This window comes from Thermoascus crustaceus (genome assembly GCF_041956765.1).
Source record: "Thermoascus crustaceus strain CBS 181.67 unplaced genomic scaffold VTN00scaffold_1, whole genome shotgun sequence".
Classification (NCBI taxonomy): Eukaryota; Fungi; Ascomycota; class Eurotiomycetes; order Eurotiales; family Thermoascaceae; genus Thermoascus; species Thermoascus crustaceus.
Window position 1 is genome coordinate 4,133,418 of NW_027192527.1, and position 26,311 is coordinate 4,159,728.

A 26,311-nucleotide genomic window follows, 5' to 3' on the forward strand; every position below is an offset into this window, starting at 1 on the left:
CGACCACTATGCTGTTGACAGTCCAAGGCCTCGGGAGAGGCCCGGTGAATCGCATGTTGCATCCCCATCAGCCAGTGAAGGAGCGAGGCGCCATGCTTTCAGGGCCCAAACAGGAGCCGCCCCCATTGACGGCAACAATACCCCATACACAATGAATGAATGGCTATTGTTGACCGATTTTTATTCTATTTGTGTTTCATGGTACTATTCACCGGAATTGGTCCTCGAGCTTCATTGTTGCCATTGCCTTAAAGTGAATGCTTCAGGCTCTACGCCTGGGCTTCGATGGAAACCTGCTCTGACTGTCTTGCATGACATGCCAAAGTCATGCTGAATTCACCTTTCTATTGTTTTCGATGCCTATTGTACTTTCTTTAATGTCTACGCAACTCACCGTCGTTGTATTCTCTTTTTCTTAACACTCTTACCTGCTGGACAGTTTCGAACTCTCTCTCCTTCCATCCTCCAACAAGACAGAGCTCGTTGACGACTCTTCTTCAAGTACAATCTCTCAGCTCCTAGATTTGCGCGCTTTGTTTTACGGCTACTATACTACATCTCGGTCCTTACCTCGAGTTAACTACACCTGCACGGGTTTTATTGCCTCTCCGTTAAGATGGCTTTCCTGAAGGGATCCCTGGCTGGTCCAGGATATGTGATTCTCAACGCCATCCGCGTCATGAATATCGTTGCGCTTCTCACCATCAGTGCTGCGAGTGCAGTTATGATCGTCAAGATCGACATTGAGAACAGCTTTTTCTTCTTCGACGCTGCCACCCATGTTGTGACCGCCGGAATTAGCAGTAAGCAATAGTTCTTCTAACAGACAGTATATGAACACGTCCCAACTGAATTTTTTGTTAGTTTTTCTGATCATCTCTGAACTCCCCATTTTTCGAGGCTACTTCGACGGCAACTGGCCACTCCTTGGTCAGGATTCAGGCTTTGTCACTCTTGCGCTGGCGATGATCATACTGGGCGTGTCTGTTTTAGGCAATCTGAACAGACCAGCCATGAGCCAGGAGGATCTCGGTCTCGCATTTTGGAGGATTGTAATCTCTTCTGGGATCCTTGCGATGGTGTTTGGTGTTCTGAACCTCTTAGCCGTGAGTGCAATCCATCTCGCTCGTCTCATGGAAAATTAATTGCTAACAACACTTTCGCAGAGCTTCATCTTCAGAGACAGAGCAAACGGTGTTAGTGCAAGACATGTCCGTTCTTACGGGGCCGTTGCTCCTCAGAAAGTCACCCAGGATAGCGGCCACAAGCCGTTCCGGCTGAGCCTGAACCGTGAGGACGCTCTTCCAACCTACCACTCAGCTTCCATGAGCTCGAGGACGATGTCGATGCGCAATGGCCCGAACGGCCCAAGATTTCCGGTGAAACTCTCGGGGCCGATTGATCCAACGCCCCTTCCGGGTACGCCCTCATCGAAGTATTCGAGCGATCCCGAGATCGCGGTTCCCGATTTGGCCCACCATCCCGCGATGTACTCGGGTCATCTCTGAAGGTGTAAACAAGAAAAAAAAATAAAGCAAAATGTACTTTTCGGGTTGGCAGGTTAATTTTGATCTACTTATCGCAGAAGTTTGGTCACCGGATCATGGCCCTTCGTTCCCTCGTCTGCTATTTCGAATTGTTCTTTCTCCGGTTTTAACGCTTGATGCCTCCGCTTACTGCGATGCATCTGTCTTTTGCTCGTCCTGCATAGTTTTACAATACCTTCCTACATAATACCGTCCTGTTCTTTTTTCTCACGGTACAAGCGATGGCGCTAGCATGTGTATGATACCTATGGGATATTCAGCAAGTTGTTTTCCGTTCCAGTAAGAAAAGTTGAAACTATGAAGTCTGTATCAAGCTTTAAGAATAGCCATTGTATCATATGAGATTCTCATAGCTGTTGTTATTTGTGTTGGATATAGATGTGGTTCTTGGCGCTTGGAGCACGGCCCATACAAGCTTCGGTGAGCTGCGGAGTACGCGTACAGAATAGGACACCTTTGGCTTGCTTCAATCTATCACCCACCTTCCCTTCCCCGACTCGACTCCTGCTTCGAGATGCTGCAGGAGATCTCCTGCGCTAGTTAGGGAAGATGTTAAACCTCGGGATCTCGTTTGAGACGTACGTCTTTTCTTCTTTTGGGGAGCGCTACTCAGATTGCTCACAGCTAGCTAACCTACAAACCTCCGCAGCACCAAGACGCTGGCCATCACCTTTGCACCGCTTCTGATCCCCCGGGCGATCAACCTGTACCGCGATGTCCGGGTTATGATCGCATCGCGTCCGCCGGCCCGTCTGCTCCCCGCGGGGGCCGCTCGGGCTCTGAACCTCCTCTTCTTCGCCATCGTCTTCTTCCTGCTCCTCAGTCTGCCGTTCAACCCCCGCGCGCCGGATCCCAACATCTTCACGCAGACGCGATCGCGCATCAACACACCTACCGATGTCATATTTACGCGTCTGGCGCGGCACCGGAGCCAGAACCTCCTTACAGAGGCCGACACGCTGCTGCGGTCCAAGTTGACCTCGCTGGCGGCCAGGAAGGTGTATCTCCGCTTTGGTCCCGACGCGCTGGTCTCGTGCCAGTTCTGCACCCTGGATAATCTCGACACCTACCTCCTTTACTACCTGCCGTTCAACATGCTCATCCCGCACCTGTTCCACATGCTGCTCGTTGGCGTGGTCACGTCCGCGCCCTTCGCGGGGCAGGAGGCCGCGCGATGGCGTAATACGTTCACGTTTGCGGGCCTAGTCCTCGCCGCGCTGGATATCTATATAATGGCCAGCTATGATCCGTTGCAGTCTGCATCTGCGGCCGTCAGGGCCGGACAGGCTCCGCCGCCGAGTCTGTACCACCAGATCACGCTCCTCCGGCCGCTGGCGTTCACGATCTTCGATGTCGTCTGCGCCTTCTTGATCTACGTCACGGCTACGAACCGCTTCTTTTTCACACCGCCCTCGCAGGTGGAGCAGGTCGATCAGCTTGTGACAGTGGCGACGACGTCGCTGACGGGGGCGAGCTCGAAGCTCCACGCGCTGAGCGTGACGCGGAATGCGGTCGTGAGGAACAAGGTGCTGAAGGATCGAGACGATCAGTACTGGCGTGCGGTTGTAGCCATGGAGGGCAGCCAGGAAGGTCGGTCATCATCGTCGGGGAGCGTATGGGAGGAAGAGGAGGTCGTGAAAGCGATGTCGAGAGCCATGAACGGCCAGGGACGGAATGGGGGCGTTGATCTGGCGAAGCTGGGTGTCAGCGCGGGTGAGTACGTCGATGGGATCACAGCGGGACTGGAAAAAACGGACGATGAGCGGACCGGATGAGCTTGGAGTTTTTGGCTATCTTGAAAGTCCTGGTCAACAAGTGATGAGTTTTACCCGCATAGACTGTACGCGTCGTGGTTATATTAGGCATCGTTGTTCTATTCGTAGTTCTGGCATCTGAGGCGTCATCTGGATTTAGTTCATAGCACCATCGGGCAGACTCTGCCCTTTGTGTTCGGTAGCATAATGGTATTGTTTGAAAACTTTCTTTGCAATGTTACAGCAGACCTTGGTACCGCATATTATTTATACGAAGTATTTCCGATAAGACCAAGAAAAGAATGCCAGGACGACGGCGAAGTCAAAGAAAAAATATGGGTTCGACCATATTAGGTGCTGCCACAGATGGCATGCAAGTTGATACGACCGGAAAGGGGTCTCATGACACGAGGTTGACAATGTTGCACCTTACGCTGGGTACTAGTATGATGCTACTGTATTCCCCGCATATGGCGCAGAGGCACGGACGCACGGGATGACGGTTGGGCAGAACCCAACATCCCGGCCAGTGCGGCGACCGGCGTCACTGCGGAGTGCGAGTGCCACAGCGGAATGGTCCGTACGTCAGAGCGTCACGGAGGACCTTTTCAGGACCTCTTTTTTTCTGCCCGAGATCATCACGGACACACCAACCGCTGCAGCACCGGTCACAGATAGAGGCTGGGCAGGTGGGGAGCAACGTCACGGGATCGGGGACCGAGGATTTTTGTTGATATCAGATTATCTGCATATCAGGGATCAGCAGACTGACGATCGCTGATCGCGGAGAACGTGGCAGCCAGTCACGGGCGCGGGCGCGATGGTGTGAGCGAAAGGCAGGCAAAAAAAGCAGGCGGCGCTACTACTGCTGGAGCCGAAGCGGGCTGGGACGATGCGTGCCGGCTGACACGGCGGAGCGTGAGGCATCGCCGCGCTGCCATTGGGGCGCCCGTTGCTCGGGCGGGCAGGCGGTGAGGGGCGCCGTTTTGGGCGCTCGTCCGGCTGCACACCAAGGTCAGAGCTCCCGCCCGCTCGTCTCGCCTCCTGTTTCTGTTCGAGGTCGTTTTTGTGGGCTCTCCCCTCCTCGCTGTGTGTCTGGGGTATTCTCCTTCTTGTATCCCTTCTCCCCTTTCTCTCGTTACCCTCCCGTGTTGTCTTTTCGTCCCCTCTCTACGATCCGTCGAGAAGACCTGTCAGGAACAGGAAATCTAGCTTTCAGGTACCCGCGGCAGAATCCACGGGTCTCTCCAAAGCACTTGGTGGTCGGGTACCGTGTTTTGCTCCTTTACTCTCTCTCCCCCTCATAACCTTCTTCCTTCTCTACGGCATCAGAAATAGAACAGACGAGACGGAGTCGTTCATCCTGTCAATTTCTGGCAATGGCAAAAGAGGCGTCATCTCCGTCGCAGACCGTCGCCGAAGTCAATGCCTGCGTGTCGACCTCCAGCGGTCGTCGACCCGCCAAGGAGACCACGTTTCGAGAATGGCTGGTTGAGAACCAGATCGGTATGTTGTTGCTCTTCCGTTGTCAATTCGTTGAATTTGTCGAATTTGTTTACCTCGGAAGAGCAAATTTGTGCGCTGACTCAGCTCCAGGTATCTCCGTCACCATCCTCGCAATGCTTCTCGCGGTGCACAATTTATATCCTTCCCTGAGGCCATACACCGCGCCGTTCTTCCAGCTGTCGTACTACCAGCCCTCCAAGGGTGTTTACATCCAGGGCTGGGATGACATCTACTATGTCATCGGTTCCGCCATTGGCTTCACGGCGGTTCGTGCGATTGCCATTGACTGGATCTTCCGTCCCCTCGCCAGGTGGGCTGGTTTGAAGAAGAAGAAGCCTTCTCTCCGTTTCGCGGAGCAGGCGTGGTTGCTGGTCTACTATGGATTCTTCTGGTCATACGGGATGGTTAGTTTCTTCTCTTCAAATCGGCTCTGGCATGCCCCATTTGCTGACATAACCGCTGCTGATAGTATCTCTGGTCGCATTCGTACTACTGGGCTGATTGGAAGGCGATCTGGTCGAAATGGCCGGCGCGCGAAATGGACGGGCTGATGAAGTGGTACCTTCTGACGCAGCTGTCATTCTGGTCGCAGCAGATCCTGGTCATCAACATTGAGGAGAGGAGGAAAGATCACTACCAGATGCTGACACACCACATCATCACGAGCACCCTCCTTGGCTCGGCCTACGTGTACGGCTTCTACAACGTTTCCAACGTGGTCTTGTGCCTTATGGATATTGTGGACTTCCTGTTGCCGGTAAGGATGGTTGGAACCTCATATCTCACCATGCAGTCACTGACTAGACATCGAACAGGCCGCAAAGATGCTCAAGTATCTTGGATACGAAATGTGCTGCAATGTTGCTTTTGGTGTCTTCCTGGTCACATGGTTCATTGCGCGCCACGTCCTCTACCTTTCTCTGTGCTGGTCCATCTACAAGGGCGTCCCGCAGATGGTCGCGTACGGCTGCTATTCAAACGCTACAGCGGAGATGTACACCACGGATGGATACCCAGACAGGTGGATGCATCTCTTCTACCCGTTCCTGGATATCAACGGTCCCATCTGCATAAACCGTGGCATCAAGTGGATTTTCCTCTCCTTCCTCCTTTTCCTCCAGGTCCTCTCCCTGATCTGGTTCGGGATGATCATCCGCGTTGCCGTTGGAGTTCTCCGCACCGGAAACGCGGAGGACACCCGCAGTGACGATGAGGATGAGGAAGAAGTGGAGAGTGAAGCGCCCGTCAACGTGGTCACTGGCAAGGAGAGGGGCGGGGCTGTTATCGCCGACAATTCCAGCTCAGAGCCTGCTTGGCGGAGGTCGAACCCTCCACGCACAGTTCGAACCCGTGGTCGCGGACGCCTCCTGGGCGACCAGAGTGACAGGAAGGAACTGCTGGGACGGATCGGATGCGACAAGCCGACCTAAAAATCTTCTCTGTGCATTCTCACGCCTAGGTTCATGTCACCGCCCTACTCACCTACTAACGCCTATCTGATCTGCTCCTCTTTTACGTATTGTCCATTTCGAGGTTTCCGCTCCCATCTCCATGCACTGGGTTCATGTCATACATGGGCGGTGTTTATCTTGCAACATTTCTTAGCATTGGTTTGCAACATGCTCTTCTGGTTCGTGGGGATTGAATGGGAATGGATGGGGTCTGCTTTCATTGATGAGATGTTTGAGCCAAAGACGTCAGCGTCATTAAAATACCCATGGTTTTGTGTTTTTTTTTCTCTTTATCTTGTGATGAGGCATGTCATGTCAACTCTGTCATCTTTTGATCAAATTGAGAAAATGGCATGGGCCGTGTGCCGTGTCATCCTATGTTGTTTTCGATCCTGCTCGTGCGCACCGTTTATCTTGTATGTATTGCATACATGCATGTTAGACAAGCAACGTAACGGGTGAATGGAATGTGTTGTTTCACTCTTCATACTCTCTCTTGAACCTGTTCTGAAGATCTTAATAGCAGTGTTACTCTCTCCTTCCCCCCCATCATTATTCTTCCATCACATCCTACCATATGCTTCGAGCGAAAAGGCAAGTAAGATCGAAAAGACAAACTACAGACATACATAGCCATCCCCCATCACTTTATTATCGATACTCATATTTAACACATCTAATAGACAGTATCCCATTCTCAAGTAACATAGGTACATAATAACTAACTATCCATTCCTCCATAGAACAAAGACCAAGACCAAAACACCCTTTTCATCCCTATCCATCCATCCATCCGTCCGTCCGTCCGCTCCGCCAAGCCAATCCACAGCAGACCAAACCAAACCAGACCTCTAAAGAAACCAACACAACACGATCGATCAATTACTATTACACCAAATTAATCCTCACCCGTTGAAAACGGATCTGGGACGATCTCCAACCGATCCCCGTTCCGTTCCAGGGTCCGATCCGATCTATTGGTCTTGGCGGAAACGCCGCTTTCTTACCAAACCCCCGGACCATGTTGATGTCCATGCTACGCTATGCTATGACCACCCCGCTAACCTACTCCGCACTAATACAGCTGTAGCCTATGTATGGGGATAGGAGGTATAGGAGTACGTAAAAGGGGTTTGGGAAGGGGAGAAGGAAGGTACCCGCGCTGGGTGAGTGCGGAATTATGGACGGAATGGAATGGAATGGGAGGTACCGCGCTGTTGCCGTGCTGTACTTGACTGACTGACTGACTGACTAGGTCTGAGAGTGTGAGTGGAGTGAGTGGACTGGATGAAAAAGAAAGAAAGCAAAGGGGGTTGAGTTGAGTGGATTGCACTGGACTGGACGGGACTACCTAACCTGCCAGCCAAAGATCCTACCTACCGGATAAGTAAGTCTCTGTGTTAGGTACGGAGTAGTATGTATAGATCTACTAACTCTACCCTAGTCTTAGGTAGAGAGTATGCGACTGTCAAATCAACCTATCATTATCTACCTGCCTGGGTACCTAATGTAGCAAGGGTACGTTACGTACCTAAAGTAATGTGTATGTATACCCTACCTAAGATAAGGCCGTTAGCTAATTTATTTCATTGACTTGAACTATATATATTTGTCTGTCTGTTCTATTTATCGATTCCTGGAGTTCTAGGTAGGTTAGGTAGGTAGCTAGGTAGGCTACATGTGCGCGCCTTTTTTTTTATCTGGCTTTAGGTGGTTGGCAACTGGATCGTTGGATGATGAATGTTCTCTGCCTAACTAACTAACGAGATCGACAATCCAGGCGCATGAAAGCCTGTGGTAGCTACCTAGCTATGGTATATAGTGTGTAGTATATGGGCATTGACGAAGAGAGATTCAGTATTTATTTTTCTTCCTATGTCTGTTCTTTGTTGGATTGGGGCTAGATTAGATCCTTAGGACTACCCAAATAGACTCTTGCTTTTTCTTTTTTCTTTAACACGATGCGAGTGATTGAAAAGGAAATAAATTTCTCGGAATTAGATACGTAAACACGTAGGCCAGGAGAAGGATAGAAGGAATCAATCGCTTTACAGTTGAAATGATAAGCTCTTAATTATATTGACTAAGAGTATGTACCTAAGATAACTAGTAAGGCTGGTTAATTACATAATATTGCCCGAAATATGTATGCATTAAGTTTATTAGCCTGTAGGTTTCACGTAACCCCATTTCGATATCAGTATATTATTTACTCCGTATATCCGTGTATATCGTTTGCTCGTTAGTCAAGTCCCAAACAGACGAATTGACGAGTTATGACGTATAAACGTGTATGCTTTCATCGCCAACTTTCAGGGTAAGAAGACATCGCCCCTGGCGACGGTGACTGTACATAGCCGAAAACATTCATCTGAGGCGGAGGCACAGTGGTGTAGACCGGCGCTCCGCTTTAGAGATCGCCCAGGATCTCCCGTCGTATCTCGTCCTCGTCCCACAGATATTCGTCTTGCTGTCTGAGCCTCCGGTGTCGGGCGAGCAGCTCAGCCTGACCGAGTCTATCCGACCCCAGTCCGCACTCCTGCTGGGTGGACACGAACCCAACCAGAACCCGGCGAACACGGTCCCATAGAGACCCGCGGTGTTTCCATTCTGACCGTTTCACCACTCTCAGCATCCGCGACACGATCCAGTTTCGTTCTCCCTCGTCAGCAACGTGGCCGTTAGGATATCCACCATTTCGTAAGAAAAGCCAGAGTAGAGAGGTGATGCTGGGATGGGAGTAGGGGTTTATCTTTCTGATTTCGGTATCCAACCACTCCAGATAGTGGTCGAAGTTGAGGGATTTCACGTAGCAGTCGTAAAGGGCAATGTTCATGTATAGAAGGCAGGCCATGCATGTATATTCATCGATAAAACGTATGTCGCGGATGCCGTGATCATAATCCGGGAGGGTCGTGACGATCGAATGTAATGGAGTCAAATGGTCAAAAAGATTGCGACGTCCAGACGCAGCACTAGATGGGACGCTAAAAGGCGCTCTGAGACGTGTACGTTCCAATGCATGCAGGCAACGGAAGAAACTCAAAAAATCCTCGCACGCTCGCAGATAGTCAGAGAGCCTCTCGGTATGCTCTGCTCCGGTGGGGGAATATGGGACAGTAAGATGCAAGTCAGGAAACAGAAAATCAAGCGTCTCGGGAAGGACGTCGGGTACGGCGCCCGTCCAGGGGAGGCTGGCGCTGACTATTGCCTTGGGAGCGCAACTAAAATCGACCCTGTAATTTATCAGCATTCATAATAACACTTCTCGTAATTTCTCTTTCATAGATAGCTACACCTACCAGTAAAGGATGCTCTCTAAAAACCGGTTGGTGGCTCTCATCCCCCGCATGCCCCCACGATTTCTGATCAGGGAAGCAAGACCCTTGTAGTGCGTACGCTCAACAGACGCATCTTTAGACCATTTCTATATGCCGGGTCAGCGAACATGCAGATACAATGAGACAACGCGCATCCTACTTCGATGACGGACATCGACGCTGCGGCATAGATGGTTCCGTCGTCTTGGCGTCCATCATCAGATTGGATCCGCTCGTTGATCAACCGCAATGTCCGCATTTTATGAGTGAGACTCAGTACAGATTCTGATTGGCCCTCAACGCCCGCCCGATGTTTCGAGGCAATGGCAAGCATCGCTTGAAACGAAAGGGGATCTCGCAAGGCGAACTGTCGAAAGATCTCCATCATTGGATTACCCTGGATTGAGCCGAGGAACTTGTACATCATGGAGGGATACGTTATCACAACTTGCAAATGTAAGCAGACATCTAGGCAATGATGATGATGATGATGATGCAAATCGTGACTTTTCATAGTGGTGCATTCGCAAGGTGGACATAAAACTGAGCGGGGAAACAACTAGAGCCACCAAACTACAGAACAGTTGATACTAATGCCAGGGAGCGGTGAAAACTCACAGTGGTTGACAAGCTCATGATCCGCCTGGTTTTTTATCGCAATGGGATAACTGTTAAACGGATCACGCATCCCACCGGTCCCTGGGGTCGCACGAGGATCAGAGGTGCTATTGCCAGTAACCCGCAAGGGATATGCATTGTTTCTTTGATTGAGATCGAAATTGGCATTCGATGTCCAGGACAATCTTGCACTAGCCGCGGATCCATTGGAGACGTCTTTGTTCCCGGCATTGTCCTCTCTCGGCTCTTCTGCCCTCGACGGAGCGGATGCGGAGTTGTCAGCTCTACTTGCGGTCCAGCCTCCTACAGAGGCCCGGGACGACTCGAGTCGAGCAATGCCCTCGAGGCGCCGCTGACGCATATACTGGCGCATAGCATGGCGACGTACCTGGCGTCGGGACTCGGAGTCCGTCACTAGCACGAACTCGAAGTCCTTGGGCTCGGCAGGCTTGCCGGTGGTCGCCGGCAAGCTGCTTCCCCCAGCGGATGCCGGATCTCCTGCAGAACGAGCATCCTTTCCCATAGTCCCATTGCCCGGACAGGCCGGTCGGTCAGCGAGCAAACACACCTCGTATAGAGTGGGGGAGGGCGATCGTGTTCGCGGGTGGGGACAGGCAGGTGGCTAGCTGCCGTCATCGAAAGAAGATTCCCACTAGGGCCGCATCATGATCTTGACGCGAGCTGGGTAGGCGTTTCAGGACCAGGGCGCAACAAAGAGACGAGCTGTCGATGTGTGAATCCAATGTTCGCGCGCCGCCCGATTTCCTCATTGGGCTGGGCGGTCGCCGGGTGCATCCACACGTGACTTGGGATAGCTGACTCAGCATATCGGCTCTCGTCGGTCCGGGCTGCTGCTCGAGTCAGGTGCGAGGGTTCTTTGATATACCGCACAGAGTAATCCCGACTGATAACAAGTTGTACATACCTAATATATGACACAGGTCCATTCAACGGACACTGCGGAAGAGCCGTCGACTTGGCAAGATTTCTGTTCCATGTCTCCGTACCCCGTATTTTCGCTCCGAGGAGATACGGTGGGTCTCCGTCGTCAACGGAAACTATTGATTGATATGGCTCTAGTGCTCCACCCTGTCAACCTGTCCGGTCTGTGCGGTCTGCAATCTGACCTCACCTTGGCAGATCACTATTATGAGAAAAGCCAGGGTACATATCACCTAACGTGGTTAGAAAAATCCAGGCCACTTGGAAGATCGAGGAGTGGTATGGCTTCGAAAGCTCCTCTATCAAGAAGTTGATCGATTCTGATGGGTCTTTATCCATGTAGGCGTACGCAGTATGTGTCTAGACGAATCTGCGACATTATGTACCTCCTATCTAGACCGAAAGCGTCCTTTCATAAATACGCTTCAATTTCTTTCCAAGCTGCTTTCATTGTCTTAGTTCCTCGTTCGTCTGCTTCGCAGAGGAAGGACAATACCAGCTCCTTCTGGGTGTATCGATGTATCTTCTTGCAGTTATTGAACGTGATAATGATAAGATACCAGTGCAAAATCGACTAATCGGCCGAGAAGCGTCGGATCTGTGCGCACAAGCCATAGACCCTTCAACCATGGCATATACTGCAATTTAACCAGCTGTTATGGTCTCTTTCACGGTTTAGCGGTATCTTTCGGTCAAGAGATCCCTGACAGGTATTCGAATCTGTAGTAACAATGCAGACCTGCGACCTCGGAGATATTCTGAAGCAGTTATGTCCTTCTCTTTCCCCTCTTCTCTTGTAGATGCAGTTGGCCCTTGCGTCCTAGACCTACCCTTGTCCGACAGCTTTACCGCCCGCGAGGGCCAGTACCCTTAAGGAAAAGTTACTTCCCTCAAGAAGGCCATTTCCGGATATTCGGCCACTGGAGCTGATTGGGTGGGCTTACTTCTGCTTTTCTGCAGGGATTGAAAGGCGCAGTACTGTTCCAGACAGCTGCACCAGAAAGCAGGCCACAACGATTATTCCAAAAGCTGCTCTGCATGAAATTGTCATCCACCTTTCTCTCTAAGCTTTGCCAGCGCCGCGGCGATACCCTCACTCATCCCTTCCTCTTCCCGAACATTAGTCGATCTAAATTCCGGGGCTTTTCCGTGTTTCGCTTCTTCCTCTTCTATGGCTCTTTCCTGTTTTGCAAGGAGCATTGCCTCATCTTCATCCTCTTGAATCTCTTCATTCCCGGGTAATCCACCTTCTCTGTGCGGGGTTGTACTGTCTGAAGGCCGCACTTGTGCACCGCTTGTTCCCGGCGCGGGTTCGGGTCCTCGGGTCCTATCAGGCGCAGTCCTTCTCTTTGCTTTTTCTACTCTGAAGTCCTCCCTCACTGCGTTACACCACTGCCGGACTTTTCTCTCTCCCCAGCCCGGAATGGAGCTGATCTGTTCGGGCTGCGCATTGATGGCCGCCTGGAGACTCCCAAAGGTGGATATCAAGCTCGCTGCATCTGACTTATTGATGGTTCTTGGTGCTGTCACGAATTCGACAAGACTCTCCCGGTATGACTGAGCCTGCTGAGTGCGGATCGCGTTTGGTGATGCATTTTCAGAGGACTTGAAAAGCTCTAGGTAGTGAGCAGCTTCCGGGGCGGACCAGCAGAGTATCAGAGTGAGATTATTGATGACGGACGTCTTCGAAAGCTCCTTCAAGCTGTCCTCGTGGTTTGGAATGTCCACCATGATCAGCAGAATACGGAGGTTGTATTTCCCTGCTAGTAGCCTGATCCGAGAATAGATGTACTCCGGGTGTAAGCGATGATACTTCAAAGATAGAAAAAGGACGCAAGTGGTCGTGCCGACCACATAGTCGGCCGGTATGTCGGCATACTCCCAGGGTACAAGCTTGATGTAGTTCAAAATCGGATTTCCCCTCTGTCGCGCGGAGACAAGAATCGCGGATGGAGATGTCCTGCTTGGAAGTGCCTGGGGCTTTGGCTGCTCGACCTTGCCTGGGCGTGCGGCAGCAGGAGGCTGCCTTGGCGCAGGGGTGCTAGAGGTCGAAGGATTTGCGCTCCTCTCGGCCTGGAGAAGGGAGTTAACGTCAGCATCATCCGCGAAGACCTCGTCCATTTTCTCAAAGGACGAATAAGCCGGTTATATCTCGAGTCTCGGACACCGGATGGTATTGTTGCAGAAGAGCAGTTCGAATATGGAAGAGTCGCGTGCCAAGGCGAGCTCACCGCCCGGAGCTCCGTTAGAGTTAGCCCGCTAAAATGGCTTCTGAACTTTTTCTGCCGCCCGCTTTCTGCGAAAAGTAATTCTGCAATAATTCCACCACAACCATGGAAGAAACTCGAAAGAGAAGACGTCTGTCAGAGAGCGGCAGCTTCCAATCGGAAGATGCCAATACGGAGTCTACAAAAAGTGAGACGAAAGCCGAGGAATCAAACCCCGCCGTGAGCCGCCAGCCGCGGAGAACTCTCTTCGTGCGATCTCTTCCTGCCTCAGCGACCAACGAGAGTCTGACAGAGTATTTTTCGCAATCCTACGTGCTGAAACATGCGACGGTCGTCGTTGATCCACAAACGAAGAAGTCCAAGGGATACGGTTTCGTGACCTTCGCCGATATTGAAGATGCGAAGCGTGCCCTGGAGGAATTCAACGGGTCCAACTTCGACGGCAGGAAAATCAAGGTTGATTTCGCAGAGCCTCGTCATCGTGAGATTGATGAGACGATCGGAAAGAGTGTTCCTGCCCCTACAGCTCTCAAATTGAAGGAAGAGAGAGCGCGCCAAAAAGCGCAGGCACAGCCTCCTAAACTCATTGTGCGAAATTTGCCATGGAGTATTAAGGAACCAGACGACCTAGCTGCTCACTTCAGGAGCTTCGGAAAAGTCAAGCAGGCTATCATTCCGAAGAAAGGAAAGGGACAGGCTGGTTTTGGTTTCGTTGTGATGAGGGGCAGGAAGAATGCTGAAAGGGCGCTCGAGGCTGTCAACGGGAAGGAAATCGATGGAAGAACAGTTGCTGTCGACTGGGCAGTTGAAAAGAGCGTTTGGGAACAATTACAGAAGTCGAACGAGGAGAATGCTGACAAGGCTGAAGAGGATAACAAGGTTGAGTCAGCGTCTGGAGATGAGAAGGAAGATGGCGATGCCGTCGACGGCGCATCGGATGATATGGATGAGAGGTCAGACGCTGCGGATGATGATGAGGATGTCTCCATGGAAGATGACGAAGAGTCTGCAGAAGACGACGACGAAGACGAAGATGATGAAGAAGATGGGGCGGACGAGGAAGACGAGGATGAGGAAGATGAAGAGGAGGAAGATGAAAGGAACGCCTCTACTGTCTTCATTCGCAATCTGCCGTACACTGCCACGGACGAGTCGCTCTACGAACATTTCTCCCAATTCGGGCGTGTTCGATATGCCAGAATCGTCCTTGACCCTGAGACAGAGCGCCCGAGGGGTACCGGCTTCGTCTGCTTCCGGGAAGTCGAGGATGCTGTTGCATGCCTTCGTGATGCTCCTAAGCATACCGAAACCATAGCCGAAGAGGCGCGCAAAGCCAACCGAACATCTACAGCGCTCAAGCACTCCGTCTTACAAGACGAAAACGCCGACCCCACCGGACGATACATCATGGACGGCCGTGTTCTGCAGGTGACCCGTGCAGTGAGTAGGTCTCAGGCCGTGAAGCTGCAGGAAGAAGGGGCCGCGAAACGGTTCGCTCGGGACAAGGACAAGCGTCGTCTCTTCCTCCTTTCCGAAGGTACAATTCCTTCCAACTCCGAACTCTACAAGAAGCTCTCGCCTACGGAGATCAAGATGAGAGAAGACAGTCTCAAGCAGCGGCAAGCTCTGATCAAGAGCAACCCGACGCTCCACCTTAGTCTTACTCGTCTATCGGTCCGCAACATTCCCCGAAATGTCTCCTCCAAGGAACTGAAGGCTCTCGCTAGAGAGGCCGTTGTTGGATTCGCCAAGGACGTCAAGGCGGGTCTCCGCCAGCCGTTGTCGAAGGAGGAGCTGCAGCGCAGCGCCGATGCCATGAAGGAAGCGGAGAAGATCCGAAAGAAGAAGGGCCAGGGTATCGTCAAACAAGCAAAGATCGTCTTCGAGGGACGCGATGGCAGCAAGATCGACGAGAAGAGCGGTGCGGGCAGAAGCAGGGGTTACGGCTTCATCGAGTACGCGACTCACCGCCACGCACTGATGGGACTGCGGTGGCTGAACGGCCACCTCGTCGAGGCTCCCGCAAAAGACGGGCTTAAGGAGAAGAAGAAACGCCTCATTGTCGAATTTGCCATTGAAAACGCGCAGGTTGTCAAGCGGAGGCAGGAACAACAGGCCAAGCAGCGCGCTCTTAGCCAGGCTATGAAGTCCGGTCAAAAGCCTGAGAATGGCGAAGATCGTGAGAAGGGCGCCTCCCAGTCCCAAGGTAAATCGAAGCGGGGCGTGAAGAGGAAGAGGTCTGAAAGCAGCAGCGATGGAAAGAGCACGAATGGGGATGCCGCAAAGGACAAGGAGGAGGCGGAGAAAATTGCGAAGAGAAATAGGATCATTGCAAAGAAGCGAATGCAGCGCAAAGCACGGAAAAGGAAGGCCTAGTGATGGAGCTCCGGTGGAGGGAAAAAGTACATGTCCTGTATAGTGTTTAGTGTTATGTGGATATCATCTTGATACCATGGCGATTGATGGTCAATTCATAGTTAAAATCTATTTCTCGAGCTATTAAAATAGAACTATCTGGTACAAATGTTACTTTTCTTTTCTCTTTGGTTTTGGAGAACAAGCTTCCGCCTCGTAGGTCGATTATGCTATGAAAGACCGGATCTTGTCGTAGGAGCGGGCCCCAAGCATAAGCTCTATATTATTATTATACAGTATAGTTGCGACAACAGCAAATGGAACGAAGGGAGAACGCCCGTCATTATTATCTCTTTCTCTATAGAATAGTTCGATTCCGCTTTTTCATTCGTTCACAAGTTCGTGGCATCCTTGACCTTCCCCACGATGTTGTACCGCTTGCTGAAGAACGTGAACCATTCGTCCAACACCGTCTTCTCCTTCTCGGGCAAATCGTACCACTCCGGTCTGCAGTCCTCCGGTTTGAGGGAGGAGCAAGCAAGAGCGCGCGAGGGATCTTTGCCGGCGAAGACTGTAGACAGACGGAATCCGGTTAGTTCGAATATCATCAACTCAAAGGACAGAACGACGACGTGACATTTCCTCGGAGATGGTGAGTGCTCTGGCGGGTAGACATACCGTGATAGTTTCCCTCAGGACCATACGCTGGGTTCCTGCTCACGTCAAACACGATGCCCTTTATTGCGACCAATGTCGGGCGGTTCGGATCCGTGCCTTTTATAGTCCATTGTCAACATCAGAAACCGGAACAACTGATTGGATGAAATGGGAGAAGAAGACGGAGGATCAGGGTTCCTAGAGGTTCAGGTCTACATACCGTCACACTTCGACAGCTCTTCGATGGTGATCGGGTCGTCCTTTGGAGGATCGAGCTGGACAGGCACCTTGGGGTTGAAGCGCTCGGATGTTGTGGACATTGTGGACGGAGTGGATAGAACCAGGGACAATTAGAGTGCTCAGATGCCGGAACTCCAATATCAGCGGATCCGAAGATTAAGAGTGATACCGTGGTAGCTCGTGCAGAGCTTCCTCTGTTAGGTCCTATTATTGATGAGTAAGTAAAGTCGCGCGCGTGTCTCTCTGTCGCAAGCACCTCGGGCGCAATCCACAATGATGTGAACGCGGGGCCGTTGGGTGGAATCGGAACACAAACGCTTCCTCCGTCTTTACCGCGGCACGGCTTTCTTTCGGCTCGACGTCTTTATCAGCCATCTGTATCGTCCTCCAGTCGATAGATGAGCTCTCAGACTTTAAGAAGTTGCTCGATTCTCCTGTAGAATTTAGTATTGTCTGTTATGTTTGCAATTGAGGTGCATTGTCTGCTTCCGGTAAAAGCGGCGCCACACTGACGTCGATTCGACATCCCTGGCGTTATCATACATCATGTGCTACCACGCCTGTCAGAAAACCGATATTAGAATCAAAACTCATACTCGAAGTTTCTGCTTTCAGATCAAGTCCTTTGTGTATAGGAACACGAACCAAGCAATACAAAGTTTTATTAGAAAGTAGTTACTTTAGCTGAGATCAAGGCCTGTCTGTGGGCTAAATATTCCGCCTCTCCCAATGTCTCTTCAAACATCGCACCATGATGGGATCCATCATCCTCTTCCCAACTCCTCAAGGCCGCCTGAAGAATCTAAAGGCTTATCACAACATGGGAAAAGTCCAACTTTATCCGAAATCTCCTACTACCTTCGTTATCAGGATAATGGTTGCTTCTTCCCACCCAACTGGATGGGAAGAGAGCCCACAATGCAGCAGGGGATCCAGAAGAACGAGTCTTCGTCTGACAGTGCGGAAAATGGTATGAAGTCTTCGGTGTAGGTATGAGAATGAGGTATGTTTGTTGCCTTTTATCCATTAGACTATGGCGTGGTGGTTAATAGGACGATGAAGTCTGGATGTGAAGACAATATCTATTGCTGCAATCTCTCAGTTTGTATTATTAGCCGGAGAATTCCCAATACCTGCTTTATAACACTCGATTCCTTATACCGCATCCGCTCCGGAAAGATTCCCGCGAGCGAGATACTCGTATCAAAATCACAAATTAATCCGTGCCACGCTCGAATCAACTGGAAATGACAACAGAATGGTTTCCGTTGGTAAGGAATTTCAATGGTCAGTGTACAGGAAGGGAGAAAGGACAGCATGGAACACAATCGGGCTGGCACAAGATCATGATACCAGTTGCCGGCTCCTTGAACTCGTTGAGTATAGTGAGTCGTTATCAGCATTGATATTGGTTATCTGCTTTTTGTCTCAGTTAGCTCCGCAAAGGATTGACATCTCTATTGGCAATATTGTCTCAAAATCGCTGTAAAAAAAGTAAAACAAGAAGCTCTACTAGGGGTGCTTCATTCAGAGTCTGGTCGTTCGAGCCAGAGATTGAACTGATGCTGATGGCCATGACGCTCAAAATTCGATCCAGGTAGGTATCTTTCTGTACCATACTATTCAGGAAAATATTTCCGCTAGGACTGAGTCCGTGCCGTGAAAGGCTGCGTACTTCTGCACTTGGAATATAAGTAACTGAATCTCTAGTACTCGGGGCCCTAAAGACTGGATTAGAAAACTGATATGGAAAATCCCTCGTGCGCACGAGTAATGACCAACGATAGGGAGAGCCCCTAATGCTTGAATAAACATTCCCTGAAAGGAAATGATCCGGCATGTTCTGAAAAAGAGACACCTTTGAATTGATAAACGAAAAAATCATGCATCTGCAGTAGAGATATAAGTTTCAACAATTAGCGCCTGGGAGGGGGCTGTGACGCGTAGACGGCGGGATGTTAGCTGACGCCGGTGTTATTGCACCCAAGGATTGTCGCCGTCCACCAACAACCCCCAAGACTCTCGGCTATCTACGTGTGCAGGATGACCACCAGCACACAGCCAATGCCCATCGTTTTTGAACATCCCATCCCTCTGCTTCGCCTTCTAGAAGGTTGCAGCGCCACGATGCACGTTCCATATGCCGCTTCATGCACTGGATCAACTTTCAAGATAAGATGATATCGGTGGGACCAAACCGACTACAGCAAAGAGACCTTTCACAAGGTGACATGCGGCACATTCACCACCGCCATTTCAGCCTCTAGCGAGGCATGACCTTCGTGATCATTTTCTCGTATACAACGTTTCATCGTGTGCCAGATGATAATGATATTACTTTGGTTGGAGCACGAGTTGGGCTAAACAAGTTCGGCTGCCAAATCTTGGGCTATGTGAAGTGGATCGTCGCTGACTAGGCTATCTAGGGTTCTTTGCATCGGACATCCCGCGGCCTCACCTGGTCCCATCCTATTTTGAAAGGTCGATGTGATCGACCGAGCATAAGAATTTCCATTGCCCATTCCTCCGGCAACGCGCTCGCTAACCCATCCACTGCACGGCTCGTCTGTGGCCCTGCCGAACGCTGAGACGTCCGTCATACCTAAACACTAGTACACTACTACTATCCGTCCGCTGGCAAAAGTGTCCGCTGCTCCGATATGGACGGTCTGCTGCTTGGCCTCGTGCTTCTCCGCCTTGGTCAGTGGAGCATGCTTTTCGCCACACCTGGGGTTGTGCAAATTTCTTTTTCTCAAAGCCTTGATTTGCTCAGGCGGCTCGGCCCCATGCTATCGGTTTGTGCCATGTGCTGCTACTGGGTGATGATTTAATACCGCATTTTCCCGCGGTGTTCCCCGTTGTGATTTCGTTTCCAATTGCTTTTCCTCTTTCCCTTTCTCTCCGTTTGTTTCTCATGCTCCCTCCGTTCCTTGGTAGCAATGGGGTTGATCACGGATGCCCGCGATGAGCAAATCTTTCACCCTCCCCTCGCTGGTTCCGTCGGCCATGGATATCGTGCCAGCGAATCCTCCGAACGGCGCAGAAAAGGATTCGGAATATCTAAAGACACTGGAATAATGGGTGACCCCGAAGATTCCGTTGACGGCGGTTCGATAGAACCCGTCAGTGACCACACGCATCGTAAACTAAAGCCCCGACATATCCAGCTAATTGGCATCGGTGGCACTATCGGTACCGCGTTGTATGTCCAAATTGGAGAGGGCTTGCGCCACGGCGGACCCGCGAGCTTGTTTATTGCTTTCACACTATGGTTAGTTGCTACTACCCCCCCTGCTAATATTCTCCATGTGCTGTTGTTTCCTTGCTTTGTTGGAAATTGACAAATGAGATATGGATTCATACACAAGGTAAGTCCAAGGTAAGCTTTGTATTGAATATGAGTGGCCAATATAGAGGCAAATAACACAGAGGTGGGCAAAGAAATATTATCGCCTTAGCAGGAGAATTGAATACAAGTGGTTCGCATTTGGAAATCAAGTCAAAATTGAACAGATACCCTTTTCCCCCTTGCATACTGTTTTCCTGACCTTGACTTGTGGACATAAAGTCTTATTTATACCACTGTGAGATAGGTGTACTGTGATCTTGGCTGTCACTGTCTGTACGAGCCCCCCGGTTTTATTGAGATCCGTCACTGCCCCGCGAGTTCTTATTTACGCCTGTTCCCACGAGGTCTGCTTCTTAATGTATACGATCTTGCATAGCTGGAAATCCCCTCACCCTCAAAGATTCCACTGCCCCAAAGCACCATCACCACATCCTCCCGCCGTCCGCGCTTATTAGTGTGTGATTGTTATCCAATATGCCCTGTGATTATTCTTACGAATCCCGCCCCTAGACGTGTAGCATATGCTGAGACTTAGGAAATTTCCGAAAAACAAAGCCATTGCCGAAATGGTAACATATCTGCCAATCTCATCGCCTTTCATCCGGTTCGCTGCCCGCTTTGTCGATGACGCCTTTGGAGTTGCGGCAGGTTATAACTTCTTCGTGTTCGAGGCTGCCCTGGTCCCGTTTGAGGTTACCGCGTGTAATATGATCATCAACTACTGGAGCGACGCTGTCCCCGTGGGCGGAATTATAGCTATTGTCATTGTGCTTTATGCGTGGGTGTCTACCATTTCCCGTTTCCTTATGCCTCATACATCACACGAGGGAGTTGACCTGTGCGTAGCTAACGGTCCTGGAGCAGTCTGCTAAACATCTTTGCTGTCAAATGGTACGGCGAATCTGAGTTCTGGCTCGCGCTGGGCAAAGTCCTCCTGATCGTGGGGCTGATCTTCTACACCTTCATCACGATGCTGGGCGGCAACCCGATCGGGGACCGTTTCGGGTTCCGATACTGGCAGAATCCAGGCGCATTTGCGGAGCTATACAAAACAGGCGACCTTGGTCGGTTCCTCGGATTCCTGCAATGCCTCATCAAGGCGAGTTTCACCATCGCGGGTCCGGATTACGTCTCGATGGCTGCCGGCGAGGCGGAGAACCCGCGTGCGGTGATGCCGCGAGCGTATAACGCTGTGTTCTACCGACTAACGGCGTTCTTTGTCCTGGGCAGTCTTGCTGTCGGGATTTTGGTTCCGTATAACGACCCGACGATGAAGGCGGCGTTTGAACATAGTCTGCCCGGTGCAGCAGCATCTCCCTATGTCATCTCCATGGACCGACTGAAGATCCCCATCCTTCCGCACATCGTGAACGCGGCGGTCCTCACGGCGGCGTTCAGCGCGGGAAATAGCTACGTCTACTGCGCGAGCAGGAGTCTGTACGGGTTGGCACTGGACGGCAAAGCTCCGCGCATCCTGACTAAGTGCACCAAGAGTGGAGTGCCGATCTACTGCGTCGGGATCGTGCTTCTCATCGCACTGCTCAGTTTCTTGCAGGTGTCGAACAGCGCGGTCGTCGTGCTGAATTGGTTCGTTAATTTAGTACGTCACATCTTCTGAGGAGTCGCCTTCTTTTATATTTTTACGGTTTTTTTTTTTTTTTTTTTTACTAGAATATTGGATGGATGAGGTGTGACTTGATCTGACTTGATGATCGTGACCAGGTAACCGCCTCCCAACTGATCAACTTCTCCGTGATAACATTCACCTACATCCGCTTCAAGAAGGCCCTCGATGTGCAGGGCATCTCACGCGACTCGCTCCCCTACAAGGGCCGCTTCCAGCCGTACATAGCTTGGTACGCACTGACGGCGACCTTCATCATGGCTTTCGTGGGCGGGTACACTGTCTTCCTCCCAGGGAACTGGGACGTCCCGACCTTCCTGTTCTCATACACTATGATCGGCGTGTTTCCGGTGCTGTTTGTTGGGTGGAAGGTCGTCAAGCGGACGAAGTGGCGGAGGCCTGAGGAGGTCGATCTCGTGAAGGATGTTGCGGAGATCGAGGAGTATACGAGGGAATTTGTGCCGGTTCCGCCGAGGTAGGCCGATTTTTTTTCCTGTGGTGGTTATTATCAATGTCCCGGACTAAATGCTAATACAATTCACAGGAACAAATTCATCAAATACTTCGACATGATCTTCAGCTGAGCACATCTATGCCACGGTGCATAGTGTAAACATTAAGCATTACATAACGCGACATGACGGACGGGCCTTACATCCACTATCAGTCTCACTACCTGGTATATACAGATAAGATAGAAGAATGATCAGGCCATCTTGCTTCCAGTGAATTTCTATAAACCACGTAGAGCCTTGCAACTATCACGGTGGCATACAAACCCCACATTTATTTATTTTATCAGGGGCGTATTTAGAGAACTGATTTTGTATTAATATCTATCAATCCATTTTTATCAACTACTGTAAGTGTAGCTTTTAGCTAATATTAAGTTCCCAGCCGGAGACTCTGTACTGCATTTCAGTCGCAGTACAGGGTACAGGGAGAGAACAGTTAATTCTTCTGCTCATTGGATCGGGAGCTGTTCATCTCACCGCAGATTTGAAATACTATTGATCAGATCCTCCACACATCTGGCTAGATGGATGGGGTCTCCCTACTGGAAGCTGATCCGATACAGTACAGTTTGGATAGTTGGATGGTGAATCTTTTAAGTACTAATTCACTAGACTGGCAGCCACAGCAGGGCCCACGGTGTGGGTAACTACGTTCGGACTCTGAAACTGCTGTACTTGTCCGGTCTGCTCTGGCATTCCCTGGTCCTAATTATGAGTGTTACTCCGTTCCCCCTTTCTTTCCTAACATTTTCGTTTAAATCGTCCAAACGAGGAACTGATTGGAAACCGGGGAATACCAAAAATTTTTTTTCTAACAATTTGCCACGGTGGCCGGAATCTATTGATTCGCAACACATCCAATCGTCGGCATCATGCGTATTCTCACTGTTCTCTCGCCCCTTCTCCTTGCGACGGCTGTCACCGCAAGCGCCGTGCCCGGGAATTTGCGAAGAGAAGAAGAGAACTGCTCGGGTCTCTTCGGGGGCTGCTCGCCCGGACGTGTCTGCGACACTGCGACCAACAAGTGCACAGAGCCGAAACCTAACGGCGATCCATGCAGCAGCCATGAAGTCTGCCAGAGCCACACGTGTATCGATCGTACCTGCCAGAGCGCGGACGCTCGGGCCGGACGGGTTTTGCGAATTTGATTCCGAATGTGAACTACTGGGTCTTGGTCTTGGTTTCTGGTGTGCATCGGACACACACACACACACACACACACACACACACACACACACACACACACGGTAATTAGTTGGCAACAACAAAAACCGGAGCCCTGCCTGGTTCGAATGGTCCGGCACACTGCTCGGGGAGATAATGTATGGATAAACCCGATAGGTCTCCATCAGTCTGCATGGGAAATGGCAGATTGGGCTTCAGACATGGATGACCACAGACGGAAAGGGGAAAAAGCTGAAATCACATGAGGAGAATGGGAAGCAATGAATAATGTCTTGTCATTATATGAGCACGGCGACACTGTAGAGTGGAGGTCCCGTTTCGACCTGCCGTCTAGTGTACAGGTTTTGGAATTCATTGTACATGTAATCTCCAGTACGTCCCTGCGCTTTCCAAACTTCGACTGCTTAGAGGTCAGTGTTAGTTGTGAGTATGGGATGTACAGTACGTACAATAGTTCCGTTATCTCTATCTCCCTAAATCATCATTACTCATTAGCGACTATTGCATGTGTGCCAGTGAGAGACATCTAGAGGATCAAAGACGCTGCAAGAGTAGGATATGATTGTGACTGACAACCGTATGGACCAAGATAACTGTCCGAATGTGAGAGGGCAGTGTCGCTACGGGACATGAACACGAGATGTACGTCTGATGCCACGTAACCTGGCAGAATCAGGCCAACTAGATTAGCACAACAACAAATAATCTCGAAAAAGGAGACGGAGCTCTGGGCTCTGCTGGTGTTAGTAACATGTTCCTCAAGAGAATCACAGCTTTCTTGGGTCTGCAACTGATGCAATGGCAAGTCCCTTTTGGCAGGTAGAATTCCTGGTAGGAATGATGAGGGTTAATTTGGCACTTGCTGGTAGCTCAGGACGCAAATAAATTATTCCTGGCTTGAGTCAAGTCACGTAAAATTGGGTGTTTACTACTGCAGAATCAACGCGAGACGGTGTCCCCTGACATCCGATGTTCTGCCAAGACGGTGACGTCGAAAGGACCGGATGGAAAAACCTAGCGCCGGCGGAGATTCCTTTCACCAGGTCTTTTTGTACTCCGTACGGAGATACTCGGGAGCTGTATAGAAACGTCTCCGTGGATCTTTCATCAATGCCACGGGATATTCAAAAGTATGCCTCGTTGCAGGCTTGATTGACGTAAGTAATGAGCTGAAAGAAAGCATGCATATTTTTTTCTCTAGATTTTTTTTGTTTTGATTCTATTAATATCGTCCACGAAGCTGGCCGACGGAAGTTTGGAGCAATTATTATTCTTAGGAACAGAAGTTAGAAAACCTGCCAATGAAGAAACGTGGATAATAAATAGAAATATCGGACGCCTGTTTCCCTGCCGTGTGACTGCATAGCTTGCTTGCAGTAGAAGCCTGCGCAGAAGTTAAGGGCCAAATATTGTGGGAAATAATAGTAGTGGCTAACGCAGGTGTAGTTTAGCAGGAGGGCAGTGCTTACCAGCCTTAGCTCAGTGGCTGTGTCGAGCAACTCCACAGACCCAGCGGACCATAGTTACATGCAGGACCTTTGCGCTTAGCTAATTTCTCAGTTTGTGTGGAATGCACTGTTTGAAAGGTATGTGAAAGATCTAGCCATCTATGCGAAAATCTTTAATTAATGATAGCACTCTAGTGAGTACCTTACATGAGGTGGTTCTCTTCTCGGGGCATCAGGCCTTCAACAACGCCTATATGGACTCTGAAGTCCACTGTAGCAAGATGTGGCGGAAACCTCTCAGAGTCGGGGATTCGGGGAAGAAGTGGGATCTGCTGCAGCAGTAGTGTCAGAACTCACATCGTACATGCGATAATAATGATATAGAGGAGAGAAGACCGTGCTCACCGCTGAGGCTCTATGCTGATCCTGGCCCGAGGTCTCCATACTGCTCCAGAGACATCGGCTTCTGCATGCAGTCCTGGCAGGAGAACAGACAAGCGCCGCGTGGCGATGACATGCGTGGTGAGAATTACTTCTGCTTGGCAGGGCCCTCTATCCTCGACAGTCAGGTTGCTAGCGCAGGAGAGATACCGGATGCTTCGAGGCGGTCGCGGAGCCCGTCGCTTGCTCCTGGCCAAACAGCGTCCTCAATCGCGGGATGCCCGCGGCGATCACCCATAAGAGTTGGCATTCAGGAGTGCCTAAACGCCCGTAATACGGTAAGGCACCTCGCTCACAGTCTGGAGGGGAGTCCCTATCACACCGTTCTGTCGCATCGTGGATTATTATTGTTTCATAATAATCGAAACAAAAAGTCTGCTAACTCCACCGTCAAGCGGCACGTTGTCCTGTAGCTGGAATGTCCGTTCGTGCCCATCAAGTAGCGATTTTTGATGCCCGGGGGGCATCGTCGAGCAGCAGCCCAATTTCATCATCTCGTGTGTATGGAGTAGAAGCCCCCCAACCAGTGCGCTCGAGAACCAATTTGTACCCAGGGGCCTGACACACCAGACGCCCACTCTCTACGTAGTATATGAGGAGTCTTCACAGAGTTGCGGTGCGGCCCTGAACCAGGCCCAAAGTTGCCCGCTTCGCTCTCGCTTCCCGGAGTTGCCTGGATCGACCTCACCATCTCGACCACCGATTTCGCCCGCTGCCTCGATCGCAACTCTCCCAGTATCCCCTCCTCCGCATCGGGTTCTCAGAAGTCCCTTCGTCCAGCAACAGAGAAAAATCTCCGTTGCTACGCCCCTCCGGTCCTTGGGAGCCGCCGTTCCTTTGCCAGCGGCGTTTCACCATTCGACCTCCGCCGTCTCGCGTTCGTTCGTGGGGTCGCGGTTTGAGCGCAGCGCCCAATTTGGCCTGACTAACAAGTCACCCTTCACAGCTTCACGCGTTCATCGCCACGATTATCATCGCTGTTGTCCCAGCGCCCGATGCGGAGCTAAACACTGACAATACATCAGTCGCATTTTGACAAGGTAGTCCCTGGTGCCTATCTGGGAACGTGAGACATACGTACAGCGACGGCTGATGCTTGCGCCACAAGGTTGATCCGCAAGGTGCACTTTG

At 50.8% G+C, this 26,311-nt stretch overlaps 11 protein-coding genes across 11 annotated transcripts; 7 read left to right on the forward strand and 4 right to left on the reverse strand.

The window, feature by feature from the left end:
- Positions 1–616: 616 nt before the first annotated feature.
- VTN00DRAFT_1475 (uncharacterized protein) lies at positions 617–1,508 on the forward strand (the record flags this gene model as incomplete). Its single annotated transcript, XM_069427586.1, has 3 exons — positions 617–803; positions 865–1,106; positions 1,167–1,508. 3 exons carry the CDS (start codon positions 617–619, stop codon positions 1,506–1,508), a joined length of 771 nt encoding a protein of 256 aa, XP_069292177.1.
- A 588-nt stretch (positions 1,509–2,096) lies between these two features.
- On the forward strand, positions 2,097–3,322 carry VTN00DRAFT_1476 (uncharacterized protein; the record flags this gene model as incomplete). The annotated part of the gene is made up of 2 exons (XM_069427587.1): positions 2,097–2,125; positions 2,197–3,322. The coding sequence occupies 2 exons, from the start codon at positions 2,097–2,099 to the stop codon at positions 3,320–3,322; spliced, it is 1,155 nt and encodes a 384-aa protein (XP_069292178.1).
- Positions 3,323–3,720: 398 nt separating this feature from the next.
- VTN00DRAFT_1477 (uncharacterized protein) lies at positions 3,721–4,276 on the forward strand (the record flags this gene model as incomplete). Its single annotated transcript, XM_069427588.1, has 3 exons — positions 3,721–3,745; positions 3,813–3,881; positions 4,101–4,276. 3 exons carry the CDS (start codon positions 3,721–3,723, stop codon positions 4,274–4,276), a joined length of 270 nt encoding a protein of 89 aa, XP_069292179.1.
- Positions 4,277–4,680: 404 nt separating this feature from the next.
- Positions 4,681–6,237, forward strand: VTN00DRAFT_1478 (uncharacterized protein; the record flags this gene model as incomplete). Its single annotated transcript, XM_069427589.1, has 4 exons — positions 4,681–4,807; positions 4,898–5,211; positions 5,277–5,564; positions 5,623–6,237. 4 exons carry the CDS (start codon positions 4,681–4,683, stop codon positions 6,235–6,237), a joined length of 1,344 nt encoding a protein of 447 aa, XP_069292180.1.
- Positions 6,238–8,668: 2,431 nt separating this feature from the next.
- VTN00DRAFT_1479 (uncharacterized protein) lies at positions 8,669–10,719 on the reverse strand (the record flags this gene model as incomplete). Its single annotated transcript, XM_069427590.1, has 4 exons — positions 8,669–9,494; positions 9,561–9,685; positions 9,739–10,025; positions 10,197–10,719. 4 exons carry the CDS (start codon positions 10,717–10,719, stop codon positions 8,669–8,671), a joined length of 1,761 nt encoding a protein of 586 aa, XP_069292181.1.
- A 1,466-nt stretch (positions 10,720–12,185) lies between these two features.
- Positions 12,186–13,259, reverse strand: VTN00DRAFT_1480 (uncharacterized protein; the record flags this gene model as incomplete). The annotated part of the gene is made up of 1 exon (XM_069427592.1): positions 12,186–13,259. One exon carries the CDS (start codon positions 13,257–13,259, stop codon positions 12,186–12,188), a length of 1,074 nt encoding a protein of 357 aa, XP_069292182.1.
- A 212-nt stretch (positions 13,260–13,471) lies between these two features.
- VTN00DRAFT_1481 (uncharacterized protein) lies at positions 13,472–15,742 on the forward strand (the record flags this gene model as incomplete). The annotated part of the gene is made up of 1 exon (XM_069427593.1): positions 13,472–15,742. One exon carries the CDS (start codon positions 13,472–13,474, stop codon positions 15,740–15,742), a length of 2,271 nt encoding a protein of 756 aa, XP_069292183.1.
- A 371-nt stretch (positions 15,743–16,113) lies between these two features.
- On the reverse strand, positions 16,114–16,698 carry VTN00DRAFT_1482 (uncharacterized protein; the record flags this gene model as incomplete). Its single annotated transcript, XM_069427594.1, has 3 exons — positions 16,114–16,292; positions 16,400–16,495; positions 16,599–16,698. The coding sequence occupies 3 exons, from the start codon at positions 16,696–16,698 to the stop codon at positions 16,114–16,116; spliced, it is 375 nt and encodes a 124-aa protein (XP_069292184.1).
- Positions 16,699–20,533: 3,835 nt separating this feature from the next.
- VTN00DRAFT_1483 (uncharacterized protein) lies at positions 20,534–22,175 on the forward strand (the record flags this gene model as incomplete). Its single annotated transcript, XM_069427595.1, has 4 exons — positions 20,534–20,745; positions 20,832–21,567; positions 21,690–22,066; positions 22,136–22,175. The coding sequence occupies 4 exons, from the start codon at positions 20,534–20,536 to the stop codon at positions 22,173–22,175; spliced, it is 1,365 nt and encodes a 454-aa protein (XP_069292185.1).
- Positions 22,176–23,454: 1,279 nt separating this feature from the next.
- VTN00DRAFT_1484 (uncharacterized protein) lies at positions 23,455–25,183 on the reverse strand (the record flags this gene model as incomplete). Its single annotated transcript, XM_069427596.1, has 6 exons — positions 23,455–23,691; positions 23,741–23,764; positions 23,865–23,884; positions 23,938–23,972; positions 24,947–25,071; positions 25,145–25,183. 6 exons carry the CDS (start codon positions 25,181–25,183, stop codon positions 23,455–23,457), a joined length of 480 nt encoding a protein of 159 aa, XP_069292186.1.
- Positions 25,184–25,209: 26 nt separating this feature from the next.
- On the forward strand, positions 25,210–26,216 carry VTN00DRAFT_1485 (uncharacterized protein; the record flags this gene model as incomplete). The annotated part of the gene is made up of 3 exons (XM_069427597.1): positions 25,210–25,458; positions 25,822–26,061; positions 26,127–26,216. The coding sequence occupies 3 exons, from the start codon at positions 25,210–25,212 to the stop codon at positions 26,214–26,216; spliced, it is 579 nt and encodes a 192-aa protein (XP_069292187.1).
- Positions 26,217–26,311: the final 95 nt, after the last annotated feature.